We start from the raw sequence: 27,263 nt of genomic DNA, 5'->3' as shown, positions 1-27,263 counted from the left end.
GAGTGCAGTGGCATGATCTGAGCTCACTGCAACCTCCGCCTCCCAAGTAGCTGGGATTACAGGCATGTCACCACACCTGGCTAATTTTTGTATTTTTAGTAGAGATGGGGTTTCACCATATTGGCCAGGCTAGTCTCAAACTCCTGACCTCAAGTGATCCATCCACCTGCCTCCGCCTCCCAAAGTGCTGGGATCACAGGGTGAGCCATCACGCCAGGCCTCCATCTATGTATTTGAATGCAAAGTCAGTGCTTTTCTGCTGTGCAATACTAAAGGACAGGATAGCACTATTTCAACCATAAAGAACCACATGATTACAAGCACGATTACTACTATCATTAAGAGACTTAAATCCACGACACCTCTTGCACAGATTGCTCCAAGGCTTTCCTGACTGAGTTTCCCTGACCTTGTGCTCTCCCCTCTCTATGAAGCTTTTGTACAAGGATTGTTTCAGCATGGCACTTTGAGCCCATTCCCTTTGCCCTGTGTCTTCTGTTTCTCGTGGCAGCCATCTAAACTCAGCGTGCTCAGTTTCGCTTCACCTCCCAGTACAGAGCCCACCCAGCAAGTGGGACTGGTGTGTTCCCTGATCCGTGTGTCTGCCCACTCCGCTCTAGCATGCACTTTCTGCCTCCTTATGCACCGTGCCGATCCTCTCCTTATCTACCTGTAAAAAGAATCCACCTTGGGCGGTACCTTGGGTTAACTAGAGCCTAACACTCCCTTTCTAGATGTTGGAAAGGTAGACACAGTAACGAACCTGCTCTGAATTTCATTACACAATGAGATGATCTTCACCTCCAGCCAACCACAAAGACCCGTGTCCTCTGGCATTTGGCACTCACGTGTCCTAAGGCATGGTTTTGAGCTAAGATGGTGGTTTCACATGGTGCCAAGCAGCTAACAGGCATCACTGAATACTTGCTGATATGTGAATTTTGTTTTACTCCAGTGATTTAGCTCTGCCAGGCCACTGTTTTGCGTACCTGCCTCCTGAAACTCTGCAAGACTTGGTAGAAAGTGAGTCATCAATTTGACTTGTTGTTTCTTCAAAACATTGACTGTGACCTTGAAACTGTGGTTCTGAAAACAAGTGAATCTTTGAAAAAGTAAACAGAAACACATAAAATTATTTTCCTAAACACATTAACTAATTTAGCTTTTGAAATGATAACCCAAACATGACGTGTTAACTTTTGTTACAGTAAACTGGTGTGAATTTTATAAATCCTTTAATTTTCCATGTCTACATTAATGATCAATTAGAAACATGTTAGCTGCACCATTCATGACTATTTAATTCAGAAGCATCAAAGTAAAATGCACAACAGAGGTAACTTTCTGTGGAACACCGTGTTGTTAAGCTGTGAGGTATTTTATTTTATTTTTAAATTTCTTATTGCATTTCAGGTTTTGGGGTACATGAGCAGAACATGCAAGGCAGTTGCATAGGTACACACATGGCAGTGTGTTTTGCTTCCTTTCTCCCCTTCACCCACATTTGGCATTTCTCCCCAGGCTATCCCTCCCCACTGTGAGGTATTTTAAAGCTTTACTGTGGCCAAAAGTCATTGTTCGTCAGTTCTAACATTAACAACAAGCAGTATTTTAGAAAGACATAGTGTAGTTTTCTTCCCTCTCAATGACAGATACTTGCTGACTTCTCAGAATCCTGTAAAAGCCAATAAAGGAGGCTATCGTGGTGTTTGTTCCTCTGTAATTAAGGCTCTGTGAACACTTCCATTAAAACCCTAAGTGTCCATTCCAGTTGATGTTAAGAATCAGCATTCAAAAGGCCTGAGTGAGACCATATAAAACGTCTAGTGCCAACACAGCAAATATGAAAATTCATTTTACCATCACAATAACTAGGTGTTATTGTTTGAAATATTAATCTCAATGTATTAATGTAAACTCTGATTCAATAAAATTCAGCTTTATACAATAAGATCATTTTATAAGAATTATTTAGACATGGGTCAGTACTGTCAACCATTAAAGTAAACTTAAATCTTATTTTTAAAATACAATTATGCTTTCAGGCATAAAAATGAGTAAAACCAACAAAATGCCCAAAATGTCTGTTTTGTTTGTTTGTTTGTTTTTTGAGACAGAGTCTCTCTGTCACCCAGCCTGGCGTGCGGTGGTGCGACCTCGGCTCACTGCAACCCTCTCTGTCACCCAGCCTGGCGTGCGGTGGTGCGACCTCGGCTCACTGCAACCTCTGCCTCCTGGGGTTCAAACAGTTCTCCCGACTCACCCTCCTGAATAGCTGGGATTATAGACACAAACCACCACAGCCAGCTAATTTTTGTGTTTTTAGCAGAGATGGAATTTCACCATGTTGGCCAGGCTGGTCTCAAACTCCTGAGCTCAAGTGATCTGCCCACCTTTGCCTCCCAAAGTGCTGGGATTACAGGCATGAGCCACTGCACCTGGCCCCAAATGTCTGACAGTTTAAACATAGGTTCAGCTTTTCAATGGAAGGCCCCTCACATACTATATAAAAGAATATTTTTAAAGTTACCTGATTTCTTCTCCTTGGGCCAGTGAAAGAATCCTAAAAATTTTTAAAGGACAAAAGGAAATGAATAGAACAGACACACTGAAAAAGTTTTTTTCTTCTAGATTATTAGCAATTACTGCTAAAAATAAACTCAGAATATTTTCCATAGCAATTACTATTACATGAACCAGAAACACACATTAAGAAAATCCAGAATTCAGTTAAATATTCTCATACAAAAATATAACGCCTTACCAAACATATAGGTTGAACAGAAGAGATCTTACAATTTTTGCCTCCCCAGTCCTCAAAACTGGTATAAAATCCTTTATCCAGTACATACTGTTCTCCTGTGAAGTCAGGATTTTCATAGGCTACCCATCTAAGTAACAAAAACAATAACTTGTTAGAGTTCATATTTTACATATAAAATGGTCACATATTTGGATAAATATGCATCATACTGAAACTTTAATTTGTTTTGCTAATTAAAATCTTAATTTTTCTGATTCTCTATTAACCTTTCAAAGCAGATGGGTTTGTCTATAGGAGAAATCAAAATGGTAAGTCAGCAGAGAAAAGAGAACACTCACACACTGCTATGGGAATGTATCAGTTTATTAGCCACTGTGGAAAGCAGTTTGAAGATTTCTCAAATAACTAAAGATAGAACTACTATTGGACCCAGCAATCCCATTACTGGGTATATACCCAGGGGAAAACAAATCATTCTACCAAAAAGACATTCACACATGTATTGTTTACTCCTGCACTATTCACAATAGAAAAATGTGGAATCAACCTAGGTGCTCATCAATTAATGGTGCATTGGATAAAGAAAATGTGGTACATATAAACCATGGAATACTATACAGCCACAAAAAAGAATGAAATCAAGTCCTTTGCAGCAACCTGGATACAGCTGAACGCCACTATCCTAAGCGAATTAACACAAACAGAAAACCAAATGCCAAATACTTATGAGCAAGAACATATACTTATGAGCATGTTCTTGCTCATAAGTGGGAGCTAAACCTTGGTTATGCATGGACATAAAGATAAAAAAAAATAGGACCTGGGAACTACAAAAGGGGGCAGGAGGGAGGGGGGTTTGAAAAACTACCTATTGCATACTGTGCTCACTACTGGGGTGACGGATTCAACCATACCCCAAACTTCAGCAAAGCATGCAATATGCCCACAACACAAACCTGCACATGTACCCCCTGAATCTAAAATAAAAGTTGAAAAAACAATTTAATGTGAAAGAAATGGCAAGCCTCAGAGTATCCTGACATGAACTTTTTGTTGTTCTCACTTTCCAAATCCTATTCCTTGAGAAAGCCACAAAGGTGTGCTGTTTCCCTAACTGTTCTAAGGAAACAAAAACAACGGGACTTTCAAGAAGAACCTAGTTCTTCTAATAAACAATCAATAAACCCTTTCATTCTCAACCTTAAAATACTTTTGCAGAAAGATCTTAGGAAACAGTGTCTGTTGCGCAACAAACCACACTGAAAAAGAAGTTAACAGAATAAATGCTTTTAAAAAATGCAGAACTGAACTAAAATATTGTTTCAAACAGTGTTTCCAACATCACAGAAATATGTAATAAAGTTGAACAAACTCACAGAAATACTAAAAATAAATCTCTTTTGGAAATTTTTATTTCTCTTTTAAGTGATCTACACCCAGATTGAAAATCAACAAAACCAATTTAATCATGCTATTTCGTATGCAAAGATAAAGTCCTTGACGGGAAAAGGTTTTTCAGTCCTGTTATATTAAAGAGATACTTAATACTGTTAAAGACATTAAGTATCTCCTCAATTAATTCATCACTCTCATGATCCTCTCAAAGCTTAAAGGAATAACATCTTTCAGATATTATTAGAGTGATCAGAACTTTGCAAAATGTTTCTACATCTGTTACCACATTTAATCTTCTAGGGAGGTACTGGTGTTGCCATTTTACAGATGGGAAAAACCTAAGACACAGGGAAGTGAATTCATTTACTAAGTGCCAGGAACTAGACTGGCACTAGATAGATATACAACGATGAAAATGACAAAATCCCTGTCCTCCAAAGTTCACATTTGGGTAAGAAGCATCACATGGAATTATTTGTAGGTATTTGTTTTGAATGGGAAATCACTTGTCCAGGGTGACACAATCAACTGTTAGCCAGAACATGAGTGAACCTGCCTGTCCTGAGGCTCACCAGGCTCTCCCAAAGTGCCATGTGCCCTGTAAAGTTCCCTTACTATCCAAAGGGCTGATTTCAGCAAAAATGAAAGTACAGTCATTATTAGAATATGGACAGCCATCAAGGAGAAAAAGAAGACTACAAAAATCTCCAGTGAGAAGTAGCTATTACAGCCAACATCTGTGCACTCACCCCCGGCCATCCAAATGGAGAAGCTGCTATAACTACAGCCCCTATCACCCCAACCCCCTGATTTCAGAACCTCGCTAGCAATTTTTAAAAACTGTTTTCTTTTTAATTATTATTATTATTTTTTTAGTAGAGTCAAGATTTCACTACGTTGGCCAGGCTGGTCTCGAACCTCTGACTTCAAGTGACCCGCCCGCCTCAACCTCGTAAAGTGCTAGGATTACAGGCTTAAGCCAGCATACCTAGCCTAAAAACCTATTCATTATCATTGAGAGGTGAGGAGATAGGGGACTTGGCTCTACCTGCAGCCATGACATTAACTTTCAGATAACTTTGAAGAAGTCACTTAACCTTTGTGAAAGTTCATTTTGTTCATTTTGTTTTGTGTTTTGAGATGGAGTCTTGCTCTGTCACCAGACTGGAGTGCAATGGTGCGATCTCAGCTCACTGCAACCTCCACCTCCCAGGTTCAAGCAATTCTCTTGCTTCAGTCTCCCGAGTAGCTGGGACTACAGGTGCGTGCCACCATGCCCACCAAATTTTTGTATTTTTAGTAGAGAAAGGGTTTTACCATGTTGGCTAGGATGCTCTTGATCTCTTGACCTCGTGATCCACCTGCCTTGGCCTCCCAAAGTGCTGGGATTACAGGCATGAGCTACCGCGCCTGGCTGAAAGTTTGAATTTTCAAGTGTAAGTATGGGAGTAGGCCAAGGTCCCCGGGCTGACCAGGTGATGCTGTCCAGCACACCAGTACCCACCTGTGCTGCCTCTGCCCACAGGGCCTTAGGCTTTACCCTCAGCATGAAGGAAAGCAAAAGCAAAGCCAGAGCAGGAGCACTGCTATGTAGAAAGAGTGTCTGCACATCAAGAAAATCTACTTCACAAAAACTAGAACTTAAAAAAAAAAAAAAATGAACAATTAGAGAAGAAGAGCCACAAGGAAAAAATTGTTCTCAGCAGGGCTCCGGGTCCATAACAAGTTAGAAATCAGAGGGGTAAAGGCCTTTCTGTTTAACTTCAAGGTTTGGAGGGGAAGAAGACAGTGAGGAGGGAGACTGAATGCCAAGGAGAGAAAGCGGCAACATGGGTACCATATTTTTCTGTAAAACTCAACTACTTGTAAGTAAATACCCAACACCCAGCTAAGCCTATCTCTAATTCACTGAAGCCAGAAAACAATTTATTAAGATGTTACTTGAACTGACAGCAGTGTTGTTTTCCCTCCAAGATACCTGATGAATCACCCATGAATACGGTGGGGAGTGGAGGAGGGGAGAAACCTCAAAACCCATATCTGAGATTCTCTGCTCTATGATCCGCATCTGCTTACAGCTTATACTTGAGGCTCTTCAGAAAATCCCTCACTGTCCTTGTGCAGATGTATTCCGTACACATGAATCAACACTCCTCTGTTCAAAGACTGGTAAGGAGATGGGGGAAAGGCGTGTACAAGTACTAGCAGGTCCCAGCCTGGTGGAATAATTGCTCAGAAGGTAAGGGCAGCCTGGTAAACCTGCCCTTCTGTGGAAGGCCGAAGCAAAACGAATTTAAAACAACGCTTTTTGTTTTTATCTGAACACTAGAAATATTCCATTTTGCTCCTAGTTTTAAAAAACGAGCCCAGTTTCCACTATTTGAGCAAGAATATAGCATAGAATGAGAAACTGATAAGCAGAGAGTTTCTTTCAATATTTCCAGTAAGAAATCAAAACCTGAAAACCTCAGCTGTTGGTTTCATGGGCATCCTTCCTGAAGGCTGTTCTCTGTTTCAGGGCTAATGATGAGTTTACTACCCAGGGGATTTATTACCCATGTGAAGGTGAGCCTGCTGGGAGATACTTTCATGGAACAAGAACTTCAGAAGAGTTTTTTCCCCGACATTGAGTGCCATACTAAGAAATAAAGAAGCAAGCTAAAATACTCTATTACCAAGAAAAATAAAGCCATTAAAATACAATAATTTTCCTTTGAAACTATGAAAAGTGAATAGTCTTCCTCCACCATCTTGGCACATCTCAGCCTTCCTATCCTATATTCCTCAAGCCTATCTGCAATGCTGCCTCCTCCACAGTCTTCCTCCGTGTCCAGACTGGAAATTACTCTCTGCTGTGGATTCCCAGAGCATTTAATCTCCACCTCTTTTGTAGCAATTATGTTTTAAATAAATATTGTAACTTTTTTGAGGACATCATACAATGCTTTGCACATAATAGACCTCAATAAATAATCGTCAAATGACAAATTGAATGAAATACGAGGAAGCAGCTGGCCCTGGTAAATACAAAAGCCATTCCACATGCAGAGTTTAAAAGGAAGTGTGTGGGTGTGTGCGCGCGCGCGCACGTGCGTGCATGCGTGTGTGTCCATGTATGTGTATGTACCTCCCTTCAACTTCCCCCTTCTACCAAAACTTAACTGCTATAGTCGGAAAAAAAGCCTAAGCCAGGAAATGTAATTAGAAATGACTAAAAACAGAAACATAATAGCAGCAAAGGAAACTGATTTCAAGTAAGCAAGTCCTGGGTAAAAAGGAAAGGAGATTGGCTGAAGGCACAGTAACTCTACCTGTGTTAACAGTATCACCTACAAAATGCCTAAAAGAATTCTACCCAGCATCCTTTGCCTCCTCTCCCAGGGAGGATGACTGGGCTCTGACTAATAGAACCAACACATCTGGTGAGTATCAAAATGTACTACTGTTTGACCAGACTGAGTCAGTCACTATGTTTTACTCCTAAATAATTAGCTTTAAAGGCAATCTAAAATACTGCACGGCCCTAGCAATATTTTAGGTGACTTGTACCATGTATTTCAGATGACTTCCAGCTTTTACAAACAGGCTACTGATTCTAAAATGTTAGGGCTCCAGCATAGTACCCAATAGTAGGCATTTCCCACTAAGAATGGAAGACCCAGGAATCACTGATACTCTGCCAAAATGGCACTGCATGCAACAGCCTAGACAAGAATTTGGTGAACAAGGATTTTTTTTTTTACTCCATTTACTGAAAATTAAGCACATTCATCAACTTTTATTACATTGTACACGAAATTCAAATATCCAGGGCTATTGTGGGAGGCCCCATGAGACACAATGGGGTTGAGAGTAGGATGATTCAAATAGTCTATGTCACTATGACAATGAAAACCTAACACCAAAACTTTCACCATAACCAATGCTACATTATTTCATATACCTATTAAAGCATACTCTCACTTATAACAGAATAGACGTTAGCCTGGATTATAAAAATAATTATGTGACTCCTTATAACAGCCATCTGCTGGATTTGCCCATCTGGATCTATCTCCCCACTCTTTCTGATATTCCTGGGTAACCACCAACCCATCATATCTAAGTGGCTTCTATGGGATAGACCCTACATCTCAGCTCTAGGTATGGACACATAACCCACACACAGCCATCTCCATGGCTACATTGATTGGTTCAGGCATGTGCACATGACCCAAGCCTAGGAAAGCAAAGTCACACATGCGACTTGTGAGAAAAAGAGAAGCTGTTTCCACTGCAAGAAATGACCTGTCGCCAGGCATGGTAGCTCATGCCTGTAATCTCAGCACTTGGAGAGGCTGAGGCGAGCAGATTATTTGAGCTCAGGAGTTCAAGACCAGCCTGGGCAACATGGCAAAACCCCGTCTCTAAAAAAATACAAAAATTAGCCAGGCGTGGTGGTGCGTATCTGTAGTCCCAGCTACTTGGGAGGTTGAAGCAGGAGAATCGCTTGAACCTGGGAGGCGGAGGTTACAGTGAGCCGAGATGTCACCACTGCACATCAGCCTGGGTGACAGAGTAAAATTCCACCTCAAAAAAAAAAGTTAAAACAAAAGCCAGATGTGGCCAAAGGCCAGAAGATTCAAAGGGCCTACCTATAGTCAAGTCAACACAGAAAAAAGCCCAGTCAAGACACAGAGACCAAGTTCTGATGACAGTGTTGATCCCCTGCATCCAGCCATGCCTGAAGCAAAATCTTCTCCAGGACTTTTTAGTTACTTAAACCAGTAAGTTCCATTTTAAGCCCTTAAGCCAATTTAGCTTGGCTTGCAGTCACTTTCATCCCAAAGAATCTTGATTAAACATATTTCAATAAAAACCTGCTTTACCACTAATAAAACAGTCAACTGCTAACTTCAAGTACACTGAACAATTATTTTTATGTCAAACTAATGGAGAAGAAATATACTGGAAAAGGTGTAGGACCACAGGAAAATCTAATGGGACTTTGACCCAGCCTCAGGTTTATGTTAGATTACTATTATTATTTGATTCCCCTCATTTAAAAAAGTTATGATCTTTCTATGCAGAATGAGAAGGGAAGCAGATCTACAGATTTCTATCATGATACCCAAAAGCCTACTCCAAACATTATATTACACGTAAAAAGAAGAGACTGTGAGAAAGAGTTTTAAAGAGAGTTAACGAAAATATCATGCAACCACTATTAAATGACTGATGTAATGTTAAGCTGTTGAGATATTTGTGTATTGAGTGCCTGCTCTGTCATAGACTCTTACCAGTTTAACACAAGCCAAGGGAAAACCATGTTTAAAATTCCAATTGGATCATTTCACTTACACTCCACTCAGTACATTAATAGACTGTGTCTTCACTCCATATCCGGTCTCCTTTAAATTAGCAACAATTCCCAATACATCAATACTGGAACCTTTGGATCCAAAGTTTTTTTCACTGTACATTATCATGTGAGCATTTGAAAAATCCTATTGAGAAAAAAAAATAAAAATTCAAAGGCTAGTCATTTATTATCTAAAAAAGACCACATATTAGCCATTAGTTTTTCCTTAACTTACACCTAATATAGGTCGTAAAGACTGAAGCTCTCCATTGTAACCTCCCCAGTCTTTCCAGTCCCGGTATTCTCCTTCTTCTAGCAAATACTGATGACCTGTAAATCCAGGCTTCTCATACGCAACCCAACTACAACACAAAGAACATGATGAGAAGTAATTTTCAGACACGTTACAATGTTTTCAAGGTACATATCCATTTCATTCAAAAATACAAATAGTTATAAAGCTAGACATGAACTTCCGCATTACCATTGGAATTCTCTAAAATTTAGAGTAACAGAATGGCCCCAAGAAAATAACCTAAGAGACATACATCAGAGTTGTATAAAGGAGGGAAGGGGAGTGTGTGTGTGAGTGCTGTGTATGTGTGTGTGTTTAATAAGGACTGACTCAAAACCTCAGCAAGTAAAACTGGATAAACTCACTTCAAATAGGAACAAAACTATTGTGAATACTTGGCGATTTACAAGAGCAATTTTAGTGTACACTTCTATGGGAATTGTGTAAGATCTATAAAATTCAAAAACATAAAAATTAGAAAGTGAACTATCAAACCACTCAATAGCTTGGAAATAATTCTAATAAGCAAGGTTTTAGATTTAGTCAATTTGAACAGACCAATGTATCAGCCTTGCTTGGTGGACTGATTCCCACACTGGTCCCTCAAACTACTTTTTTTTTTTTTTTTTTTATGAGACAGAGTCTTGCTCTGTTGCACAGGCTGGCGTGCAGCTCACTGCAACCTCCACCTCCCGGGTTTAAGCAATTCTCCTGCCTCAGCCTCCCGAGTAACTGGGATTACAGGCATGCGCCACCACACCCAGCTAATTTTGTATTTTTAGTAGAGACAGTGTTTCTCCGTGTTGGTCAGGCTGTCTTGAACTCCCAACCTCAGGTGATCTGCCCACCCTGGCCTCCCAAAGGGCTGAGATTACAGGCATGAGCCACCGTGCCTGGCCTCAAACTGCTTTCTTAAATCCAGTCACTACAGGCTGAGGAGAACATGGACATGACTGTCAAAATTCACCATACTATAGAATCAGAAATGTTGTTTTTAAGGGGGAAAGGACACATTTGTTACTTAATATTTAGAAAAAAAAAAGAGAGAGAGAAATCCTAACAAGTCACCCATGTACTTACACGCCTCTTAGAACTTTCATAGACCCCACTGATGTAAACAGCAAATGATCGCCTCCAGTTGCCTCTTCTGTTCTACCTCCTTCCATGACAAAACTACACATTTCTGTTTCCAGTTCCATACATTTTCCTTCAAAGAAGGGCTTTTCATAAATAACTACCTATAATAGAAATAAGATATACCAGTAATTTATAAGAAGTATCCCAACAGTTTAACATTAAATGAGTCATTTAATGTCACTAAGTCCTGAAACAGAAATTAAAATTTTCTGGCCAGGCATAGTGGCTCATGCCTATAATCCCAGCACTTTGGGAGGCTGAGTCAGGTGGATCAGTTAAGGTCAGGAGTTCGAGACCAGCCTGGCCAATATGGTACAACCTTGTCTCTACTAAAAATACAAAAATTAGCTGGGCGTGGCGATGCACTCCTGTAATCTCAGCTACTCAGGAGGCTGAAGCAGGAGAACCACTTGAATCCAGGAGGCAGAGGGTTAAGTGAGCCGAGATCATGTCACTGCACTCCAGCCTGGGCGACAGAGTGAGAATCTGTCTCTAATAAACAAAATAAAGTGTTCTAATCATATTTTTAAAAATTAACTAGGCCAGGCACAGTGGCTCATACTTGTAATTCCAGCACTTTGGGAGGCCAAGGCAGGAGGATCACTTGAGCTCAGGAGTTTGAGACCAACTTGGGCAACATAGCGAAACCTCGTCTCTGATAAAAAGAAAAAAAGCTGGGTGCGGTGGTACATGTCTATAATCCCAGCTATTCAGGTGACAAGGCAAGAGGATGGCTTGAGGCGGAGAAATCAAGGCTGCAGTCAGCCATGATGGCGCCACTGTACTCCAGCCTGGGTGACGGAGCAAGTCCTGGTCTCCGAAAAAAAAACACTAACTAAATAATGGCATCTGATAAGATAGTAAAAAGAAAAATAAAAAGGCTTTTTTCTTTTCCTAATGTGGTATAGCTCAAAACCATGGTTCAAAACAGTTTTAAAATAATTGGTTTTTGTGTATGTATATATACGCACACATCTGTATCATAGATATATTATATATATATATATATATCTGATATTTAGAACCACATAGAAGGAACCAGAAGATTCTAAAGTAGTGTTAAAAATGAAAAAAATATATAGTATGTGGCATCGATGTGGGAATTGGGAAGAGTAGAAAGGGTATTTTGGAACAGGGAGAGCTTGTCTTGAAAGGTTTTTTCCTGGCTAACTGGCAAGTAGCAACAAGCCCTGTAATTAGCAAATACAACTGCAAATTGTTAACACAACAATGAGACTGTCGAGCCATGGCTAAATGCACACTTAGCGATAACCAACGCCATTAGCATTATCTCCCAGCCTGAAGGATGGCACGTGTAAGTTGGTAACTTCTTTGGGCTGCATCTGTGCGTGACAGAGGTTTAATAGGAGAAGTCACACAAACGATATCTTCATAGAGATGAAGTGGAAATAACATTAAGTATATATATGTGTGTATATGTTTGCATATTTAATATACATTTTTACCTTTGGATCTGTAGGGAATTCAACTTTACGGCCACCCTGGAAAGAGCAATAACATAATAAGAAAAATAGTTTTTCACTGATACATTACCATTTCCTATTAGCCATAGCAGTTAATAGTAAGCCATTGAATTTCAGTGTGACTACGTTCCAGTTTGTTTTAATTCATATGATATAGTTCTAAAATTACCAACAACACAGATGAAGACACGAGGAAGGCAGGCTAGAGCGCAGCCTCGCACATGCTGTCTATAAGCTCATCTGCACTGTAGGAGTCTTTTTTGATCTAGTAAGTTTTTTTATTTTTAACTTGGAAAATTTCTCATAAAAATCCATATTTCCCTTGTAAAAACAGTTCTAAGAGCTGACATGTCTGGACCCAGGTTCTCCCAGGCAGCTAGCTATCTTCACCTTCTGCACTTAACAATCCTGCACTGAGTTCATCCTTCAGCTGAGCACAGGGAACTGCTGTCTCCACCATTCCCTTTGCTTCAACTCTCAGCTATTTGTATTTGCTGCCTGGCCCTGGAGTACTTGATTTTGCATCCAGGGCTTATGAAACTATTCTGTGTTGAAGTTCACATAATAAGCTCCGGAGGACTCATGGAATAATTAGACAAACTGTTAAATCAAATTTAAAACATCCCAAAGGATGAGTCTATGGGGGGGGTTGTTATAAAATAAAAAGCTTTTTAAAAACAAAAGAACTCACTAAAATCAGAGAAATGATATTACATTAAAAAGATATTGCACAAAAATATTAAATAGGTCAAGAGTTTAAATCAGCAATGGGAAAATTGGATTTTTAAAATTAATATATCTTTTTTTTTTTTTGAGATGGAGTTTCGCTGTTGTTACCCAGACTGGAGTGTAATGGCACGATCTCAGCTTGCCGCAACCTCCGCCTTCTGGGTTCAAGCAATTCTCCTGCCTCAGCCTCCCGAGTAGCTGGGACTAAAGGCGCCCACCACCATGCCCAGCTAATTTTTGTATTTTTAGTAGAGACGGGGTTTCACGTTGTTGACCAGGATGGTCTCAATCTCTTGACCTCGTGATCCACCCGCCTCAGCCTCCCAAAGTGCTGGGATTATAGGCGTGAGCCACCATGCCTGGCCTTCAATTAATATATCTTAATAGCTTTTTAAAAAAGAACTGCCAAAGACACTCAAAGGCACCAAATGAATTATAATAATAAAAGAATGTATTGATTTCCTTATCTTCTATGAAAAAAAAACAAGCAAAAAAAAAAAAAAAAAAGAAATGTGGCTGATATTATCAGCAAACCGGAGATTATACAACCAAGCACATGACCTTTTCAAAAGCAATCCTGTTCGAAAACCATAGACTTTGGAGATTTTTCATCATCATTACAAACTGCTCTTAAAACAATTTTCAAATTGTGGGTGAAGTGCAGTTTCAAAAACATGTTTGTAATGGGAGCCTCACTCTCACTGCAGGTATTTAGGGAACACTTGCTATGCTGCTGCATACACTGCACCCAAGACTGGGGACAAGACAGATGTAGCCTGCTTCCTCCCAAAGCTCTCCGTCTAGTGGAAGAGACAAAGAACAAAGCAAGACATGGGGACAAGGCGGAGGAAGCAAAGGCTCCTTCCACAGCAGATACTTGGGAAGACAACACTCATTTGGTCTAGTCCCAGCAACTCCCAAGCTGCCACCCAGCGCAGCCTCGTCTCACGGCAGCCGAGCCAGCTCTCAGCGTGCCCTGCTCTCTCAGGCTGCATCCTGGCTCGTGCAGTGCATTCACCAACAGCTCCATCTAAAAATCATCCTGCTAATTTTTTAAGGCCAAACTTAATTTAGCATGATGTATTTGTTCCTTAAAAGTCAGCTTTATTGTTTCAGTCATACCCTGCGAATTATCCATGTCAAGCTGACAAAGAATCTTTGGATTTCATTTTTACCATTTTCAGAGGCCGCATGGATCCAATATACGCTGCTTCTGTATCCCAGAAGGACAAGTCAGGGTATTCACCAGGTTCCAGGATGAAAGGAACACCCTGAAATCCAGGTTCTTCATAAATCAGCCACCTAAAGAGCCACCATGGAAGAAAGAAAGGGAGCCAACTCATCATTTCAGTTTTTCCTTCTGTCTGGTACTCAGGATGAGAGGAAAAGAACAGGAGAGGATACGGACCCACACAATAAACGGCTCCACTTAGGTGTTAGAATCGTACTAGACTCAAGGAAAAATAAAGCCATTATATGCTTCTCTTCTTGATCTTTTACTCTTCTCCTTGGCTGGCTTTGTCCCCTTATTTTAATTTACCTTAATTGCTCCTAAGTTCCACCTAATCATTTGTCATGGTGCCAAATATTAGTAACAGCTAACATCTCCCTAGAGCTTACAAGGAATGCCACCCAGAAAATCATCTAATCCTCACAGCAATGCTATGAAGAAGGGATACCATTGTCCCCATTTTATAGAGAAAGTTACGTAAGTTGCCTAGAGCCACACGCAGCTGGAAGTACGAAAGGCTGGAATGATTCAAGCCAACTCCAGAACCAGGTTTCTAATCAATGTTTTTTTTTTGAGATGGAGTCTTGCTCTGTCACCCAGGCTGGAGTGCTAAGGCTTGCTGTCAGCTCATTGCAACCTCCGCCTCCTGATTCAAGTGATTCTCCTGCCTCAGGCTGCATCCTGGCTCGTGCAGTGCATTCACCAAGTAGCTGGGAGTACAGGCACACACCACGGCGCCTAATTTTTTCTTTTTATTTTTGTAGCGGGGGTGGGTATCTCACCATGCTGGTCAGGCTGGTCTTGAACTCCTGGTCTCAGGTGATCTGCCCACCTTGGCCTCCCAAAGTGCTGGGATTGTAGGTGTGAACCATTGCGCCCAGCCCTAATCATTTTCTTAATGGAAGTTTTTCTCATTACAGGGAGTGCACTGAACACAGTTTACTCTTTTCACAGTTACTCAGGATCATCACTGTGAGCATTAGGTAACACACAGTGGTGTCCTCAGGGGCTCTGAAGGTATGTGGGGCTGCTTGTTCCCAGGCTGCAAAGCTTTTTGAGTTCTTGTTTCTGATTGTTATGGCTTTTCAATACCACACCCTTCTATCAGCTTGTCAGCTGCTGCTTCTACTTCAGTTGGGAAACCAGCAGCCCCGCCCTCCTCTAACGTGCCAGAAATCAGGAAACCAGAAAACCATGCCTGTTAGCACTGTCTCTAAAGTATACAAGGTCTTTATGTAAACGTCTTGGTTCCTGGGAGGGTTCCAAGAAGGTAAGGATGCTAAAGAAGTGACTTTTCTATAAGGGAGGGGTTAATGTACCTGCTTTATAAACAAACATAGAATTCTTAGTGATCACTTAACACTCGCCAATTGGGTTAATTTCGCTAAAATGTTCCAGCTGTGGTACTCCACCATGTTGTGTTCTCCAGAACACCATGCCAAGAAGAGGGTGGCTCTAAATGAAATCTTTTACCCACAAAATAGTTCTGATACCTCCCTTTTTGCTTTTTTCTTCTTCCCAATCTTGGCCCAAGGCACACTTTTGGCAATAGTTTTTGCTCAAGATTCTCCTGGATACATCAGTAACTTCTCTAAACTCTCTAATTATACAGAGATTTACAACCAGACTCCTGCTGATGATTTGACAACACACACATGAAAGAATGTCGGGAGGCCAGGTGTGGAACATGGGTAAGAGGTTGGAACTGCAGTGTGAGAAGTCAGGATGATGGTTACTGGGGAAAAGGGTGTAAGGATGACTAGGAGGGCCCAAGAATCAAGGGGGTTTTTGCGATGCTGGGAATGTTCTTTTTCTTGATCTGAGTGATGATCACGCCTGTGTATTCACTTTGTGAAAATTCACTTCGCTTATATATTTAGGGTTTATGTACCATTTTGTACAAATGTTATACTTCAAAAAAAGTTACTTAAGGAAAAAAAAAAGGCTTATCTTTTAAATACCACTGTAATGCTTCTAAACCACAGGAAAACAGAGGCTAAGAATAGGGTACTTTAAACTTCCTTATGCTTAAACCATGACAGCCAAGGATACATTACAAGTATTTTGGAGCTCAAAGCTATCACAGGCACACTACCCAGGGACTTTGTTCCCTAATGAAATAATGGTAGTCTTGGAACACATTATGGTATATTAGGCTAACAAGCCAAGCACACCCCAAAGTATGACTTCTTCACAAATGAACAGGCTTAATTCTTCATAAACTGAATGTATGGCTCATGAGCAAGTGATCTGACATTTTGAAATGATCCTGACCGAAGTACTCTTTTCATTAAGTCTTTACTCTATAGCTTGAGTTCAAAGGGGATTCATTCATCTGATACCAAACATTTCACTTTTGTTGAAGCATGTGGTTTATTTGCATAACATTCATGGAAGGAAAGTCATTCTGGGGGGAGGGGAATTTGTCAAAAAACTGAACGCATAAATGAATGCATTAGAAAGACTGCTGCTCTGCAAGCTCTTCCAGAGTGCTGAGAGCCTGCCGGGTAATTCAAACAGACATTTATAAATGGTGGGTGGACTTTGGAATTTGAAAACTCATATACAGGGTATGATTCATTTTTTCTAAATTCTGTTCCAACAAGATATATTATTTACAAGGCCATCAGGAGAGGGGGAAACTATCTCCAGGCAATGTTATTTCAGTTTCTAAAGGTAATCTTTTATTTTCCCATGCACTTAGGTAATGAGCTTTTGCCAATATAGATGTAAAAGTACAACTTTATAGTAGTACTTAACAAACAGTATGACTATGAAGTCCAAGCTTATTTTTTAAACAAATGTATACCTACAAGTGAATGCTGTTAAAGTAAATGGCCATCTGTTTATGAAAATATTTGTGTAATTACTCTTTTAGAAATACCCGTTGAGTCGCACACGAAAAATCAGTCTTATCTTGTTCACTTGTTCTTAAACCAAAAACAGCACTTCCAGATGGATCTTAAGTTTTATTCCCTAGACATGGCTGTACATGAATATTGGCCATTTACAGAAACCAAGTGGATACTTGAAAAATTAAATATGAATGTACCGACTTTGAGGTTATTCACAAGAGAGGAGGCTGTGAATGTAAAAGGGGAAAATGTACCTTTACAATGGAAAGATGGAGGAGGTGCCACTTTAACTAAACAATCAAACTTGGTCTTGTTAATGGGCAAGCTAGCACATGCCCCCTGATGTGATGCAACATCTATATACGGCACTGCCTGTATGAAGTATCCTTGCCAGAACTGTTTGTCCTGAACCTACACATACCTCGAGATTTAAGCCCTAGCAGACAGGAAGTAGAACAAGCTAAATAATAGCATGAGGGAACACTCAGGCAAATCTAGAATGTGGCACATTCTCTAAGACAGCTGGCCTAAATCTGTTTAAAAGTGAGTGGCATGGGAAACAAAGATGGGGTATTTTAGAGATTTTTAAAAAGAGACTTAAAGAGACAGAACAATCAAATGCATTTCTATGAACCTTGATTGGATTCTGATTTGAACATGCAAATCTATAAAAGACATTCCTGAAGCAATTGGGAAAATTTGGTGATGGGCTATAGAACAGATATTAACACGGATACCTTGTAAGTTTTCTCAGGTGTAATAATGATAGTTATGGAGGAGAATGTCATTATAAAGAGATTCAGGCTGAATCCTATATGGAATGAAGGGTCATGGTATCTGCAATGTACATTCAAGGGCTCAAAAAAAAGGTAATACAAATATGGCAAAATGTTAACAACTATTGGGTCAAAGTCAATGGTACATTGGTGTTCACTGAACTACTCTTCCTACTTTTCTGCATGTTTGAAAATCTTCATAATAAAATATTGAGTTCTGATATGGTATACTCCACAATGAAATATACAGTGAATATTATACAGCAGTGAAAAAAAATACAGATATACCCATCAATATGAGTAATCCTAGTAGAGTGGTTACACGTGTCACCAGGGTGGGCTACACCAGGTTCTGCAGCAATGTTGGTAATGGTCTAGGTTGTAAGTTGGGTGGTAGGTCCACAGGGGATTGTTTTATTATCGGGCTTCATAGTTCACATATTCATATATTCTTCTGTATCTGTCAAATATTTTACAGTAAAAATAATCATATAATGTCTGTCCATTAAAAAAGAAGTCCCTTGACTTCAGAACACCTGCATTCTAGTACACGTTCTGCTAACAACTAACCCTCGTCTGGAGAAAGTGACCAAAGCTTGTCTTCCTCAGTCAAATGATGGTGTTGGGTCAGATCATCTTTATACTCCCTTTGAAGTTCTAAAATGTCTTGCTTTTGTTATAAATATACCACCCCTCACTTCCACTTCCACCCCCATACACATCCCACACCCTAAAAAACCAATATGCTTTCACCTCTAGGAGGATGGGTGCTAGGATTAGCCAGCTGCTTGAAAGAAAGGTTTAAAAACAAATTACTCTCAATAGAATCTGAAAGGCAAGTTTAGTTAGAAACTACTCATTTCCTCAAATAAGAATTTGATGAGACAAGTAACACCCTTATTTTGTATATGAGTAGAAGAGCTTAATCTAGAGTGAATGGGCCCTAGAATAAATCACCTAATGGATTCTTGAGAATTTCCCTCCCATGGCAGACTTCTTATCCCAGTTCAGGGGAACTGGAGCACCAACAGAAGAAAATGAGCTTAAGTACTTACTATCAGTTAAATCTTCTCAATCCCTTGAGACTTTCCTTGGAGATCTGTAAAAGCACTAATGAACTGGTGCCTAAGTTCTCCAACCAAGTAAAAGAGCCCAAACTTTGAAGTAACATCCGAGGCAGTGTTCCACTATCCAAATGACAACGGAAATGAACAGCCAGAAAAACAGATGCCTATCGTGACGCAAAGCTGTCCTAAATTGTAAGCTGTAACAGGCTAGTAACTACCACTTAGGAGGCAAAGCTAAACTTACTGCAAAGGTAAGAAACATCATTTAAGGTAAAGTAATGTGCTTCAACATAGCCCAAGCCTGAGTCACGGCACCCTCCAGACACTGAGATTAAAATATGATAGCAGTTGCCTTTTTTCATTATTTTCTAAGGAAAGTGACATTTCTCAACCTTTCCACCAATACGTTAAAAAAAAAGGTATATAAATGTCTTTCATGTGAAAAAATTAACAGTAGCAAGAGATGAAAGCATTTTCTTTTGCTTAGATTCCTACTTTTCTTCCCAGCCTCTTAATACAAAAGTGCCTTCTCTTCCCTTAATTACATCTACTCCCTTTTGGGACCTTGTCCTGTGCCTGCTTTAAATACACTCTCTATACCAATGGCTCCTAAATTTATGCTTCCAGCCTCTCCCCTGAACTCCAGCCTCACACACCCAGTCACCTTCCTGCCCACTTACTTGAATTTGCAGTTGGCATCCCAGCCTTAAACTGTCCAAAACTGAGCTCCTGAATCTATCTCTGTTTCCCAACCTGCTCCTCTCAAGAAGAAGTCTTCTTCGTCTCAATAAATGTCGGGGTTCTAAACCTTGGGCATTTCTTGGCTCCTCACACCCCACACACAATCTGTCAGCAAATGCTGTCGGTTCTACCTTCAAAATGCATCCAGGATCTACTTCTCGCCACCACCATCACACGTCTAAGCCACCATCACCTCTTGGCTGTTTGACTGCAAATGTGTCCTACGTGGTTTCTTGGCTTCCACCTTTGCCTCTTTATAGACTATTTTCTATACAAACAGGCTGATCCTTCTATTAATAACACAAATTAGATCAAAATTCTCCAATGATTTTCCATTCCACTTAGAGTAAATCTAAATTCTCCTCCCCGAGGCCCAAAAGACCGTATGTGACCTGAGCCCTCTCCTATTCCCATCCTCCAAGTTCAGCTCCAGCCACTGTGGCCTCTTAACTATTGCCCAAGCATGCCCAGAAGCCTTTTGCAAATGGTATGCTTCCTCTCCGGGACAGGCTCCCTGCCCCTCCTTCCTCAGCTAGCTTCAGGGCAGACTCCCTTATTTCCTGCAACTCCCTGCTTAAAATGTCACCAGAGTCTTTTACTCGCTACCCTATCTAAAATAGCAACATGCCTGCCCCTCTCTGTAATTTATGTTTCATTGTAGCCTTTGCCATCTGACACATTAATATATGTATTTGTGTTGTTTATTCCTAGTAGAGTGACAGCTTTAGGAGAGTGGAGACATTATTTTATGTCTTCACTGTTGTAACAGTGACTAGAAAAGCACTTGGCACATAGTAGATGCTTGATTAGCAGATTTACTGAATATATTTAATACATCTCATTTATATTTGTTAAAATCCAATTTCCTGTCATATTTAGACAGAGTGTGCAGAGGAAAAAAAACACCTTTCCTAATTTCTACTTCTAAATTAATCACCTTTAGAAATTTCTTAGCCTTTCAAGGACTACAGAGTACCAGTTGATATAACTCAAAATGTGCACTAAAAGCAGTACATTTCTCTAAAGAAGATATACAAATGGCCAGGAGGTATATGAAAAACTGTCCAGCATCACTCAAGGTCAGGGAAATGCAAATCAAAACCACAGTGAGATGCCACCTCACTCCAGTTAGAAAGGCTGCTATCAAAAAGGCACAATATACCAACTATTGGTGAGGATGTGGATGATTGCGGGAAAATAAACTAACACAGCCATTACGGAAACCAGTATGGAGGCTCCTCAGAAAATGAAAAATAGAACTACTGTATGATCTTGCATTCTCACTGCTGAGAATACATCCAAAGGAAATGAAATCAAGGTCAAAGGACACCTGCTCTTGCATGTTTATTGCAGCACTATTCATAATAGCCAAGATAGGGAATCAACCTAAGTGTCCATCGACACATGAACGGATAAAGAAAATGCGGTAAAAATATACAATAGAATAAGTTCTGGTGTTTTACCTCACAGTAGGGTAACTATGGTTAACAATAACATATTTCATATTTCAAAATAGCTAGAAGAGAGGATTCTGAAGAGTCTCACCACAAAGAAATAATACGTGTTTGAGGTGATGGATTTGCCAATTTCCCTGATTTGATCATTACGCATTGTTTGCATGTATCAAAACATCACATTGTACCCCATAAATATGTACAATTATTATTTGTCAATTAAAAATAATTTAAAAAGCAGTAAAACATATACAATCCTTGGAAAATAACTTTATACATCAAGAGGAGATATTTAAATTCTCCCCAAATTCTGCCCTAATAAGTACACCTTTGTATATTGATGAACCATGGCTATAGTCATTCCTTGCTGTTATCTCACTCTTCTGGAGAGAGGAGGGTTGTTTTCTGAGAGGGGCCAGCACAGGGAAAGAACATCCTCGGGCTGGGGTGCTGGTAATTTTCTAGTTCTTGGCTCAAGTGGTGTCTACTTGGGTGCTCACTTTCTTTAACTGTACATTTACCTTATGTACTTTTTTCCAGGTGTGTTATATTTCAAACTGTTAAAGGTAAATTAAATAAATGAACAAACTGTCATAAAGCAAGTATCTAACTCATACTTTCCTTCCCCTGCAAAGCCCTGGATAAATTCTTGTTCATCCTCCACTTGAATATGCCCGGTGATGAGAAACTCTCTACCTGACAAGCAGCCCACTTCCATTTTAATTGTTATTAACCATCAGAAAGTTCTTTCCCGATCAAGTCAAAATCCATCTCTCTAACTTCTACTGGTTTTTCCTGGGACCTCCTACAGAACAACAGAGGGCAAGTCTAAGAACTCTTCTATATGACCACTTTCCAACTACTAAAGGATGGCTGCTACCAAGTCTCAACAGCCACATTTCCTGTTAAGTTGCCTAGAAGTTTTTAGTTTCTGATTTCTGAGGATCAAAAATCAGATTCTGTGATCTGAGTAACTTATCCCATTCCTACATTTTACACAATAAAATCATTTTTCTGAGATGTGAACAATGGCAAACCAAGACTTTTAGTAATAAATAGAACACAAAAAACATGATTAGGGGGTGCCTTATTATTCACTGAGCTACCCCATACCACTTTAGGGAGAGACTGTAAACTTTTTTGACTGTGTAAACCATTAGTAAAGACATCTGAGCATTCTCTGAATATATGAATATTTATAGATTATAACTTATAATACATTATGCATATTAGAAAACATACATAGAAAAAAAATCTTAAGAGGTGGAGAATTCAATCAAACAGGAAGAAGCTTTAGTACTTTTTCCTGCATCTCAGTGGATGTCTTTCACATGCCTTGGGGCTGTATGTGCTACTTTGGAGACCACATTCTTTAGTATTGCAGTCTGTACTTTCTACCCTAATTTCTCCCCTATCTGAGTCCCATTTCCTTCAAAATATTCTTGCTGTTTCCTGTGATTTGTGAAACAAACATCCTAGGGGCTTTGAACAGAATTGTGTGAAAATATTCAGGAAGCACCATGTGTGTTGGCTTCCATCCTCCCAGAAATATCAGGGGCATGTGCTTTGAATGAGCTCTTCTGAATTACCATGAAAATGTAATCTACTACTCAGCTTTGAATAAATCAGATTCCACTGTGACAAGCCATACATTAAAAATTCAATCCCCCCCCACACATTTCCTGCAGTAAATCGACATTGTTTATGAGAGGTGAATCAAAATAACATAGGTGCAAAAGAATCAGAATTTTATATGCCTTATAAAAATACACCTTACAGTTAATAATTACTTAACAGGATGACAAATCAGAAACAAAGTGTGTTAAGTCCTCTTTTTCCAGTATTATACTCACAAAAAAACTTCATTAAAATTGTATTTGAAAAAAAAAAAAACTTACGTGCCCCAATGTACTTTCATGGAACAAGTCTTCTGCATTACACCAAATCCCTGCATTTCTTCAGTATCATCGAAGTAGGAACTTAGGATTCCTAACCCTTCTGGTTCAGTAAATAAGTCAATGTGACTAACTCTGTAATCCTGAAAAAATATATATGCACAGATAGTAAGAATTGCACCATGTATTTAACTCTCTAGTAAGCTCATTCTTCTTCTTACAACTAATCAAAATGAGCTTTAAATATACAAATACACTTCACAGAGCGCCTGCCATTTTAGCCCTTTCTTGTTTTCATCCATGAATTAATAATATGCCTATTTCAGGGCAGACACACTTGCTTTAGTGACATAACTCAGTGTTGCATTCAAGCAAAGATCATTAGAAATGTATTTTATTTGAGTTTTGACATGTCCTTCTTTTTCTCATTCTGACTTGGCCCTCCTTGGTCTCTGGGGTTGTGGTTCCTTGGCTTTGATGTAATTATCCAAACACAGACTCTAGTCTGTAGAACAGCGGCCTTTGGAGTCTTCCTCAACCACTGTTTTGTGTCCACAAGCCCTCTGTTGCTTTGTGGTAACTCTCCTTAACTGAGTAAACCTCGATGAGATTGGTTTGATCTAAGTCGTGAAAGCAAAAGCACACACTCATAGTGATTTACAAATCTCTGTACTTTGATCATTGTTCCATGCCTCGCATATGTGTGGTCCAAATAGTCTTCAAAAGGCCTCTTCTGGCCGGGTGCCTAAGCATTAATGGGTTTTTATTGAACCTTATCTATGCAGCTGAGTTGGGTGAACTGACTGAGCTACAGAAGAAATATTAACACTTGAGTAAGTTTAGATGAGGCTTTTCAAACATTATCAAAAGAAACAACTCTAATGAACTAAAAAGGTGACCATCTAAAATATATGCTGTGACTTATGTTTCATGTTTCAAGAAACCACACACGATCTGTAAAGAAAATATAATCCATGACATAGGAGCCATAACTATAACCTTTAACATGATACCACTCAGAAAAATTTACCCCAAGGAACAAATCAGAAAATTATAAAAAATTAGCCAGGCACAGGGGCTCATGCCTGTAATCCCTGCACTTTGGGAGGCCAAGGCAGGCAGATCACCTGAGGTCAGGAGTTCAAGATCAGCCTGGCCAACATGGTGAAACCCCGTCTCTACTAAAAATACAAAAATTAGACAGGCGTTGCAGCATGTGCCTATAATCCCAGCTACTCTGGAGGCTGAGGCAGGAGGATCACTTGAACCCCTGGGAGGTGGAGGTTGCAGTGAGCCAAGATTGTACCACTACACTCCAGCCTGAGCAACAGAGCAAGACTCTGTCTCAAAAAAAAAAAAAGGAAAGAAAAGAAATTATAAATTATTAAATGCATAAAAACATTCTCATGGCATTACTTATAATGGTAAAAGAAACTAGAAACAACCTTAAGATTCACTGAAAGAAGAAATAACAAATAATGGTACCTCATTTATGTACTAAATAATAAATAATGCATCGTGTCAATGGAATATGATGTTCAGCTAACTCCTAAACCTGTGGTAACATGAAAAGCATTTGTTACACTAAATCTGCTATTATCAGGCAAAACAAGAGAGCTCCTTTCCCTTTCCAGCCTTCCTGAATGCACCCAAATCCTCACCCCACCAGATTCTGATACCTTCCGCAGCTGCAAATCAAAGATGTTACCAAGCGGAAAGCAATTTTCAGGAAAATAGTATAAAGAGAAAAAAAGGATTGAGAAGCACAGCGTTAGGTGACAGGAGTAGAACAGCACTGTTCCTGTATTATGATTACAACCGCAGAAAAAGCAGATTAGAATATGGCCAGCAAAGGGTAGAAAATTCAAAAACTAAAGGAGGAGAGGACACTTCATGATAGCAGGAATCAGATGATATTTTTAAACACCACTTTATTACCAATGTTATTTGAGCAGTAAATAAAAACTCTAGGCAAAATATTCCACTAATAAGGACATTTTGAAATCGGATTTCTCAAGTCTTAGTCTTCTCACATTATACACTTAAAAATAAACTGATAAATCATCTAGTATACCAGTTACCACCTAAGTCACTCAGAAATGTTGACCCAGGAAGTAGGCGATGCTTTCCTCTGCCACAGCTGTTACTCATCCTTACTCATTCTCATGCCAGAACCTTCCCTTCTTCTCTATTGCATCTTGACACTCATCTCTGTTAAAACTTGGGATTTTAATTTTCTACTTAGAAGACACCATTAATTACATCTTTAAGGTGAAGAATCATCAAATCCCAAGAGCTGCAAAGACTTTCCTCATCAATCCCAAGAGCTGCAAAGCTCTTTCCAAGAGCTGACAACACTTTCCTCATCAAATAATAAGAAACCAAGAAATTTTACCTCATCCATAAAATGGCCTCAAAGAGATCAAATAATATTTTGTTAAACCCACATGAAATCCCAGAGTTGATCAACCAAGTTATTTTTGGAGTTATTTTTCCAAAACAGAATTCCTATAAACCATTCAAAGCAATCAGAACTCATATAGCAAGCAAAAAAACCAAGTAAATGAAAAATCTGTTCATAGATACAGAACTCATCTAAACCAAGTTACCAGGTAAAATACGTTTGGAAGATAGGAATCGAAGGACAGGCGTAAAAGATTTACCTTAAGGGCTTATTGTGAAAAAAAAAAAAACAATTATAATGTTTCTTTGTAAATTCTTTACAATTTACAAGGCTAGGCGTGGTGGCTTACACCTGTAATCCCAGCACTTTGGGAGGCCGAGACGGGTGGATCACCTGAGGTCAGGAGTTCGAGACCAGCATGACCAACATGGTGAAACCCTGTCTCTACTAAAAAAATAAGAAAATTAGCCAGCAGGGGTGGCATTTGCCTGTAATCCCAGCTACTCAGGGAGGCTGAGATAGGAGAATTGCTTGAACCCAGGACGCAGAGGTTGCAGTGAGCCCCACTGTACTCCAGCCTGGGAAACAGAGCAAGACTCCATCTCAAATAAATACATAAATACATAAATAAATAAAGTTTAAAAATAAAGTGTACAAATACTTAAAATACAGAAAATATATCCATAAGGCACCCAATATGTTTCCCAATCACTTATTTCTTTTTTTTTTTTTTTCTTTTTTCAGACGGAGTGTCACTCTGTCACCCAGGCTGGAGTACAGTGGCGTGATCTCGGCTCACTGCAACCTCCGCCTCCTGGGTTCAAGCGATTCTTCTGCCTCAGCCTCCCAAGCAGCTGGGATTACAGGCATAGGCCACCACGCCCAGCTAGTTTTTGTATTTTTAGTAGAGATGGGTTTTACTATATTGACCAGGACGGTCTCGATCTCTAGACCTTGTGATCTGACCGCCTCGGCCTCCCAAAGTGCTGGGATTACAGGCGTGAGCCACCGCACCCAGCTTACTTAATAAAATGAACATTCCCCTTAAAGTAAGAATCCATAGGTATTTGCTGAATAAATAAAATCCAGATTTACCAGAACCTACCTGGACCACATGTCTGATGGAACCAATCACCACCGGCTTAGCAGACTCTGATTCCTCATGTCTTTCCAAAATGTCTTCTATACCCCAGAGACCAGAGAGTTCCAGTTCTCCTTCTTCTAAGGGGATGGAGTGCCCTTCAAAATTTGGTTGCTCATACAAAATCCAACTAACAATAAAACAAAGCAAAACCATTAGCCAGTCTTGGTAAGAGAAGTTTTGATTACTCAAATATTCTGGCTAATTGCCTCTCTCTATACATAGTGGAACTTTTATACATATATACATATATATAAATATGTAAATATATAAATATGTAAATATTTACATATATATATATGGTGGCTCTATATCTATATCTATATAGATACAGATATATATATCTCCAGTATTTCAGTGGTCAATTATCTAGCAATTAAAATAGCTTAAATTCTTCCTAATACTAATATTTTACTAGACATAATTAAGCCTCTGATAACTCATGAACCATATCAGTATCTCAGAGAACTTTGGAGTTGTCGATATCAATGCTACAGAGCTACTAGTGTTCCAAGGAATTGCCAAGTGGTGGAGACTTATAAATAATAATATGT

At 39.6% G+C, this 27,263-nt stretch overlaps 1 protein-coding gene across 1 annotated transcript in view; it reads right to left on the bottom strand.

The window, feature by feature from the left end:
* CRYBG1 (crystallin beta-gamma domain containing 1) overlaps nt 1–27,263 on the bottom strand; it is a 229,099-nt gene that overhangs the window by 15,769 nt on the left and 186,067 nt on the right. Inside the window, exons 7-16 of the mRNA XM_017971289.4 lie at nt 26,674–26,839; nt 23,168–23,307; nt 14,321–14,447; nt 12,399–12,434; nt 10,876–11,033; nt 9,736–9,862; nt 9,500–9,645; nt 2,765–2,891; nt 2,531–2,563; nt 990–1,102 (exon numbers count right to left, since the gene is read on the bottom strand). Of these exons, the coding sequence (XP_017826778.4) occupies nt 990–1,102; nt 2,531–2,563; nt 2,765–2,891; nt 9,500–9,645; nt 9,736–9,862; nt 10,876–11,033; nt 12,399–12,434; nt 14,321–14,447; nt 23,168–23,307; nt 26,674–26,839 (1,173 nt within the window). The remainder of the gene's footprint in view (nt 1–989; nt 1,103–2,530; nt 2,564–2,764; nt 2,892–9,499; nt 9,646–9,735; nt 9,863–10,875; nt 11,034–12,398; nt 12,435–14,320; nt 14,448–23,167; nt 23,308–26,673; nt 26,840–27,263) is intronic.

Source organism: Callithrix jacchus, chromosome 4, assembly GCF_049354715.1.
Source record: "Callithrix jacchus isolate 240 chromosome 4, calJac240_pri, whole genome shotgun sequence".
Taxonomy (NCBI): Eukaryota; Metazoa; Chordata; class Mammalia; order Primates; family Cebidae; genus Callithrix; species Callithrix jacchus.
Note: the sequence above shows the minus strand (reverse complement) of the source record. Positions and strands in the feature narration are given on the sequence as shown.